The sequence below is a fragment of the Maylandia zebra genome, linkage group LG19 (assembly GCF_041146795.1).
Source record: "Maylandia zebra isolate NMK-2024a linkage group LG19, Mzebra_GT3a, whole genome shotgun sequence".
NCBI lineage: Eukaryota > Metazoa > Chordata > Actinopteri > Cichliformes > Cichlidae > Maylandia > Maylandia zebra.
Genome location: NC_135185.1, coordinates 4323237 through 4332259, shown reverse-complemented (window position 1 = coordinate 4332259; position 9023 = coordinate 4323237). Strand labels below are relative to the sequence as shown.

The window sequence follows — 9023 nt, the reverse complement described above, 5'->3', positions numbered from 1 at the left end:
CACAGCAGAAGTCCAGAGTGGTGCATATTAACAGTATATTAGACACGAATGTTAAATGTGTCGTGGAAAGCATGAATTAAACTGTCTTGACTGTAGACAACATTAATATTAAGTGTGTTCCAAGACACAACATGTTGTACCATAATTTCCGCAAAGCGCACACATGTGTCTCAACATACATTTTGAAACTATTCTTGCAAGTTTTACAGCTCAACCTCCGCCATGGCCATTCACAATACACCAAAGTGTATCAAAATGATAGATTTTTGTTATTTTACACATTTACTTCTTACAATTTAAGCCCAGTGGTGCCGACAGATTTATTTCATTTACTACAGCAGTATTTCTTTAAGATGTAGAAAAACAGACGTACTGTTGAAATTGTGCTTCTTTGTCTTATATTAGGAAATCTTAGTGATTGAATGTGTAGTTAAGTTTCTTTATACCGACAGGTTTCACAGGTCCGGCCCACATAAGATCAAAGTGAGCTGTATATGGCCTGCCATGTAAAATGAGTTTGGCATCCTTGCACTACGCAACAAGCATCAAAGTTGGGTTTGAGTTAAATAACCTTGTGTTTGTATCGTTCTGTTCTGTCTGGTGTTGTACTGTTACTTGCAGTTTTATTTGGAATGTTGCACTTTATGTAGTCCTGTGTTGATTGTCTATGTAGCACCATGGTCTTGGATCAACACTGTTTCCTTTCACTTTGTACTGTACCACTGCAGATGGTTAAAATGACGATAAAGCCAGCTGACTTGACTTGAATTGAAATAAAGAGAAAACCAGCAAGCCAAGCGAGCTAAATGAAGCAGTCAGATGAGGGACATCCTCCAGTAGCTAAACAAAGAGATGGGAATGACAAAGGTGAAGGTGAACAATGTATTGGTAAAAAACCAACAGCAGGCTGGGAGCTGGAAAGATGAAAAGCTCATTAATTTGTTCAATTCAATTCAATTTCTTTATTGTCCCACAAGGGGAAATTAATTTAGCAGCAGGATAAAAGTAAACAGAAGAATACTTTAAAATAATAATGACAATAATAGTGATAGAAAGTCCAAGGACAGTTATTTGCCATTGAGGAGACAAGATGCAGTGAGGATAAAAGAGACCTGGGCCCGTATCCCTAAAGAATCTTTGTGCAAAAAGTGGCTCCTAGCAGCCAAATTCTAAGAAAATTCTCAGAGTCATGACGTTTTCTTAGAATTTCCCCTAAAAGTGACACGACAATCCCAGTTAATATAAAAGCTATTCCTCAAGATTCCTAACGCTTAAAAGGGCTCCTAAGGCGAGATCTGCTAAGAGCAGGGAAGAGGACTTTTAGTGGCTTAGGAGTTCCCCTAAGCAGCTGCACAAAATGGCCGGCAGGAGAGATGTCCTGCAAACACTGGATGACAGGGAATTATTGAGATGCTACAGATTGGATCGTGCAGGAATCATGTTTGTGGTGGATCTCCTTAGAGATGCAATTACTTCACCAACTCGACGCCACAACACTATTACACCGGAGACGAAAGTAATCACAACCCTGAGGTATTTGGCATCCGGGAAAATGCAACAATGCAGCAGTGATGACTTGGGTCTGCAATCACAGACATTGCTAAAAGCTGAGCCGTGTTACCCTCGTTAAGACCACACTGGACTTGTAACGTTGTGATTTCTACTTCATTAAGGACAGCCCCTTGAGATAGGCCATCTTGTTTTCAACAGGGTCCATATGGGAGTGAAAGTACAAAATATGTCAGCTAGGATATTAATATGAGCAAATAAGACACAAATCATTATTTGAACAGGGTGTAATGAGTTTAAGTTTTCACATATTTTAGATTCTAATGTTAGGCTATAACCCCTACAGCTTACTATTCATTTTCCAGATATTTTCTTGAATGTGAAATATTATTTACAATTACAGTCAGCATAAGATTAGTGTATAAGTATAAGTGTATTAGTGTATAATTATGTTTATTGATTTGAGGGTACATCCTTTGCTCATTATCACCAAAAGCTCATTTCCATCAAACTTGTAGGATCAACCAATCACGGCTTTTGAAATGATGACTCATACCTAGTAACGGGGTCAACCACACCTCCTCACTAAGATAGGATTTTTCATCCATTCCTTGCTCAGAGTTCACTGAAAATGTTCTGGAATCACTTCTAAGCTAAAACTCCTGGCAAGGAATTTTTAGGTTAAGTTAGGAGCTCTCTGAGAGGATTCTCAGAATCTTTAGGGATACGGGCCCTGGAGTCTGGAGAATAGAAATTCCACAGTGGTATTCGCTACATTACATCTCTGTCAGTCAATTATTTTTTACTGCTTCCAATTCAATTTAGTGTCAGTTAGTTTACTAAAAAACAGAACAAAAAAAAACCCAAACAAAAACAAATGAAGAGAGAAGAACAGAAACGGACTCAGCATGGGGGAAAAGTATTCTTCCACTTATCCAAAATCTAGTGAAGTCAAAATTTACAGTTATACTGAAGTAACAGAAGTATCCAAAAATGAGGCCGTGATGATTCACCCGGCTGAGTGTGCTCTCAACGGCTTCCCTCACAAACTTCTCTATAACAGAGTCCTGGTGCTTGTGTTTGTCAAATGAATGACAGTAAAATTAACACATTTTGGCTAACTTACCATTAAAAAGGGGAAATTGTGGGGAAAAAATACTGAATTGAAACATAATTAGAATTACATTTAAATTCCATTTCACTTTCACCACAACAACAATCCCCTCAAGCTGTTTTATATTTTATATTTATTTTACATTTATATAAAACACAGAGAAAGCCCCAGCAATCAGATGACCCCCCTCCCCCCATGATATTAATTACAAGTTTTAAAAATCTACATACAGCTCTTTTAAACCTTTAATATTTGCTGCTGTATAAAGCTACAATTATTTACATTGTAAATACTTTTTATAATTTTTTTTATTGCATAAGTAAATGAAAAAAAATACTTTTGTTCATTTGTGCAAAATTTTACTATGATGGCTAAAAATGTAATAACTGTGGACAGGGTTGTTCTTTAACTGCTACACATGCATGCAGAGACTTTTAAACACAAGTATGTCCCAAACATACACTGGAAACAATGGATATAGTCATCTGTTAGCTTGTGCACACCCACTTAAAACCTTTAGTTGAATATGTTGGTTGGTTACCAGTTACAAAGTAGCCTGTTTTAATGTCTATTTTAATCAACTTTACACAACGGAAATCATAATTTATCAGACAAGACCTCATAGTAGTGATGAGTATTTGTCAAAAATGGTGAAACTTCAGATTTGCTGTAATTCAAGACCAAAAAAGAAGCAAAATTTCAGCTTTTATAAGTTCTTCCTTTTTTGGGGGGTCTTTTAAATGAACCATAAATTATTTAGTATTTTATATTACAAATTTACTTTAAAAAGTAACTCTATAGCCCATGGGGCAGTTGACTCATTAACAATCAGGCCAATGGTCATCAAAAAAATCATAGTAAAAAACTTTTAAACAAAGAATAATAATACTCAGGTGCGGTAATCTTACCTTAAATTTGTACTTCAGTTTATGTAACTCCCAGAAGGTTGATTCTGTTCATCTGGATTTGGCGCTTTCAGTAGGAGAAACGTTTTATCACTCATCCAAGTGACTTCAGTCTCAGCTGACTGCAGGTTTCCCCAATCTTATAAACAGTACCTTTGTGCAATGACTGAAACTAGCTCACTGAATGAATAATGGGCTGTGAAGTCAGTTCCTTGATAATTAATTAATAATTAATGTGCAAATGCACAGTTTATAAGGTTGGGGATGATTGAGCATGCATCAAGACCTTCAGTTTATGTAAATACTCATAAACATGTTTACAAAACTTTGATGATGAAATCCACAAGATCCACTTAAAGGCTGTCTTTTTTTTATTGACAAAAGTCTTGAATGGACTGTTTACAATAAGTTACATTCACTGATAACAACGCACCTGCGTTCATTCTTGTTTGGATTGCAGGAGCAAGAGAAAAAGAAAAACCATAGAAACCCTGCCATCTAGTGGCCTACACTGACAAGTGCACAGGAAGGATTGAGACCAAGTGGAACAACGTTAGTTTAACATCCCTTTAATGAGTTCAGTCATGTAGAAGAAGAAATAGCTCACAAAAACAAATGATTAATTCCATTTACTAATATATTTGACTATAAAACTTTACAAATATGTATTTAAGGTTATATATACATAATTGAGAAAAATACATCATTTTGCAAGGAAAGGGGATCGTAATTCTTACAGGAGTAACATTGGCAGTACAAATACACAAAATATTTTCACATTAAAATGTATTTTCGCTAACATTTCTGTGCTGAAGAAACTCTTAATGACGACCACAGTAACATTAACTTTGGATAATTAAGCACTCTCAAGCATAAAAGGGGACAATGCTGGCTTTTCAGAGCAATGCATATGTACAAGCACATAAAACCACACGTTACCATCTCACAGCCTCATAAAGGGAAGAAATCGCTGTAGTTTCTCAGTAGATCAAAGTGAATTCACTAATATTGACTGTATAGTTGTTCTTGGTGTGCTCTAGTCGCTGCAGTTCCATTGGTCTAAATTAGACTTGGCAGCAGATTAAAATCAAGCTTAACAACATCTCTACATTTTCTGCATCAACAAATTAATACTTGCACCATTCTCATGACAATGAAACTTCATTCAGTAGTTTGGAGGTGTATTCTGCAGTAGTACTTAGTGCAGGCAGAACTGCTGTGCCCAAAATCAGACCGTGTTAATTTGGCTTACAGCAATAAGGGCTGGAGTGTAAAGTTAAAAAAAAAAGGAGGATGTGTCAAACCCAGCTTTGTTGCAGCAAGTTCACACTGTCATGACTATTTATTTGATCCCTGGAATTTTAAGTGATTACAGTGCCACTTAAAAATGACAATGTGTGTGGAAGGGAAAAGAGACAACTGAAGAATATTGAAATAATTTATGGGGACTAACCAAATTTGGAAGACGGCAAATTGAGTCAACTCATGTCCACTCAAGACCTTCAGGTGGGCAACAAATCCTTTAAAATGGGCGGGTGTTTTAGACCAAGATTCTCTAAAATGCCCAGACTGCTTCATCACACTCACATTCTGACCCAGCTTGGACTAATGGGATAAGGATGAAGGTCCTTATTGTAGTGGTGGAAGTAGAAACAAAAGCATTTTTTACAGATGTGCGCCTCCAACGTGGAGAATAAATCACTCATTTAACTGACTGCAAGTGCATTTGATTTGAGAGGAAGTCACTGAAAGTTACTCAGCAGTTTAAGTCATGCCTTTGACCTTTATATTGTAAAAGGATTAACCTTTTGACTGAACCGTCTGATGATGCACACGATCAACAGTTACAGTGCCCGTATGTACAAACCATAGCATAAAAGTGATGGGAAATAGTTACGGTGGAAAAGAGTTTATCAGTTCCTAAGAGCAACAACTTGACAGCCTGGATTGAGAATCAGGTGCCCTCCGGATCCAGTCCTGCTCAAAAAAATGGTGTATTTTTTAATCTATGTATTCTGTTCATCGTCCAGTGTGTCCCATCTCTGAATGTAACTAAGACAACAACTGTTTTAGTGTATCAATGAAATTAACAAAATAGTCCTCTTAACGTACACACATTAAGGCATAATTGATCCAGAAGAGAGAGGGGGAAAAAAAGAAGAAGAAAAAGCACAGCACAAAGAACAACCTAATGTGAATCAACACCAAGCACACCCCTTTTCAAGGCTTTGCCTCCAAGCCCAGCACTGCTCACAATCTGAACGTCAGTAGCAAAGAAACAGTCGTGAGGACTGTTTCTTTGCCTACAGTGTCCAACAAAGTATCTGGCATGACCCTCCCAGCCAGATACTTGACCGTTGATACTGGATCAGTCTTGGAAAGGAGAAAATTTCCGCTGCAGAACCCCAGAGGACAGCAGAAAGACAGGTGAATGGGGAGTAGGCAGATGGACTGACAGGAAGCCACAGACATACACGACGATCCGGATCCCTGGATCACTGGATGACTTCAAAGTAGTGCAAGATGGCCATGATGTGCTGTGGCATGAACACATAGCCGGTGTATATGGCCATACCAGCCACAGAGATCAGCAGGGAGTCTGAAGGAGAGACGTTAAGGAGGAATTTCTGAAGACATTCAAGTTTTACTGCAGGGAACCACAAACAAACTAACTGATGTGCCTTCAACAATCAGTAGCTGGTAATGTGATTTACATCCAACAAACACTGCCTGCTAATGGATACAGGCTGGCAGCCAGTTACACCTGCATGCAAATGTTTGGCCACCAAACAGTCAGTGACCTCTTTTCCTGGTTTGTGAATAGAAAAGATATCAATACAAGCCCTGCAAAATGTTAACTGGCTTATATAACAGCTGTGGCTAAAGTGTAGACACAAAGTCTCATAATTTCAGTAAGGCAAGTCAAACTTTAGTGGTAAATCTTCTAGCAACTGGAAAGAATTTCAAACTCGTTCGGCAGGATTTACATTCCAGAAAGCAGGGAGGAAAAAATATTTGAAATAACTTTAAAACTATGTACAGAGATAGCCACAATAATGCTCTCAAAATCACACTATTGAGCGTAAAGCATGTTTACACACTTTATAATTACCTTGCTAATGTAAACAGGAAAGCAGACTGTTGCCATCATTTTGCTCAAAGCATGGTCCAATAGACATTTTCATTGTTGAATGTCCTTGCTGATAGCTATCATATAAGATCACCACTACACAAAAAGGCAAGTTGCAGAAGGCTCTGCAGCTCTTATACTTGCTGCTTTCCACAGGCAGCATCTTCCAGTGGGAATATGTGACACTGTTGTCTTGCCTGACAAAATTACTGTGCTTACAAGAAAATTAGCAACCGCATCACACACACATCTGAAAGCTCCTGGTTCTTCAAGGACAGAAACTGCTGCTTTTTATCATCTTACATTTTTAACTTATGACTCAAAAAGATCATTTACAGTACCAGGAAACTTTAGGTGGAGGAACTTCAGTGTTTATTTTTGCTCCATTTAGCTGTAAATGTTGTACAAAACAGATTTTAAACTTGTGACAGGATGTTTTGCAATGAAAATAACCTTGGAGGTCACAGCTCTCTACAGAGCTGTACACCTTCTATCAAGTGACCAGATATTTCCTAACAGATTTGTCAACCAAGAAATTTTGTCAGTCACTGACATTTTCTAACGCTCATTCACTTGCTATTCCCGATAGGAAAAGAAACAGGAAAAAACCCAAACCCTTAAATACTTACAAAACCTACAAAAGTCTCATCAGCCACTGGAAGTTAAGTTCATCGTAGCCATAATCTGCTTCCTGTAGATCAACAATAAAATAACCAGTGTGATCCCTGAGCGACTGCGTCAAGTTATTTGATGAGATGCAGGCCGATAACGATCAGGAAGACACAGTAACACACCTGACCCTCGGAGGGAGACGAGATACACCCCGACAGTGACGCCATCATGCACAGAACGTGATACTGATGACTTCCTGCACTGCCACAGATCAAAGTACAGTCATAAAACCATCAACAAGGGGTACACTCTAATTATTAACTTCGTTCAGTTAACATTGTTTGCGTTTTTTTAAAAGCATAAAATTAAAATAAAGGTCATACGTAACGTGTATGTACTTCACGCGACAATCACCTGACCGACTCTCTTACAGTAGCTGAAGCTAGCTTAGCTTTGATGCCGCCCAAAGAGTAAACTAACCGCACACACGCTGGACTTGAAAGGCAAAGTACACAGCACGACAACAAAGTGTGAAACATTCTTTAATGTATCAATGAAAGGAATTTGACGCTTTACTCAAGTCTGTCACTACAAACACGTTTCTTTATGTCAACTAGGTTATGAACTAGGAAGCGGTTTACGCACACATCGCTCCAGTTTTCATCCGTTTATACACAAACCAATTACAGATTAAAACACATAACTTGTAGAATAACATTTAGAGCAGTCTCTACAATGTGGCGGATGAGTGTTCAATTCAGAATTGACTAAGCTGTGAACTCTTTAGCTTTCAACGATAACAAGGGCCGACTCGGTCTATATGCCGCATTTGCCATAAATCACCACTCATGTGTTAAAATGCTGTAAATGGTTTATACAAACAACTGAAGCTATGTTTACTTTTACCCAAAGTTAGCGCTATCAGTGAAAGATCTAGGCCAGTCAGGCTAGCGTTCGGCTAAAGGTAGCAAATTAGCTCGGTAGTACATCCCTTCAGAAGCCACTTCAATACGGAAAAAGGATACTGAACACCGTCCTCTCCCAGGGCTCCAGCATGTACAAGGCTGTCACCAGAAGATACTGGTAGTAAAACCAGGATAACTGCTTCCAACACTCTCCAAGTGCCATGGTCCAACTTTTAAAATCAACTTTGCTCCTTCCTCGCGGCTCTTATCCTCTTTATGTTTCGTGGTGAGGTGTTTTGTGCTCACGTAAGGTTTAATCGCGAGGCGCTGGTTTCCGGCAAATCACAACTCCGCGTTCAACCGTATGATTGTGACGCAGACCAGGGTGTTCCACCTTCCTAATTTCAAAATAAGAGTCAAAAGTAACTTTCAACACCACATCAAAGTTGGATTTATACTCTATGTTTCAGAACAGCAGCTCTATTTTTATTTGCTTGTTTATCTTGCTTTGCCTTAACCGAGTGCCCATCTTAGTGTATTTTCTTTCCATTAAGCATCAAATATCTTGGTTCTTTAAAACAGATTTTGAGTCACCCCCCAAACCAAAGCACTCTACTGGCCCAAACACTCACTAAAGCACTAAATGTGGATCATTCCATGGCTGAATAGATTCCCCAACAAAATGCTATACTCCCCAGTTTGAAACACATTTCCTTAAGAAGTACAGGTATTTATGAAATCAGTTAACTACCAATTAAATGTCAGGAAACTATATTATGATCATACCAACTGTGTACAAGTGAGGCAGACAAAGCACTGTCTCTATTCCTACAATTCTGATAGACATC

The 9023-nt window shown here is 38.3% G+C and overlaps 1 protein-coding gene across 1 annotated transcript; it reads right to left on the bottom strand.

Moving 5' to 3' along the window:
* Window positions 1–4081: 4081 nt before the first annotated feature.
* On the bottom strand, window positions 4082–8536 carry sptssa (serine palmitoyltransferase, small subunit A). The gene is made up of 2 exons (XM_004554660.4): window positions 8296–8536; window positions 4082–6127 (listed from the first exon to the last, which is right to left on the bottom strand). The coding sequence occupies exons 1-2, from the start codon at window positions 8396–8398 to the stop codon at window positions 6024–6026; spliced, it is 207 nt and encodes a 68-aa protein (XP_004554717.1). The 5' UTR covers window positions 8399–8536; the 3' UTR covers window positions 4082–6023.
* Between the last annotated feature and the right edge of the window lie 487 nt (window positions 8537–9023).

Coding starts and splice junctions, on each gene's coding strand:
- sptssa (XM_004554660.4), bottom strand. CDS start 8,398: ATGGCACTTGGAGAGTGTTGGAAGCAGTTATCCTGGTTTTACTACCAG. Junction 6,128..8,295: donor CTGGGAGAGGACGGTGTTCA/GTATCCTTTTTC, acceptor TCTCTCCTTCAG/ACTCCCTGCTGATCTCTGTG.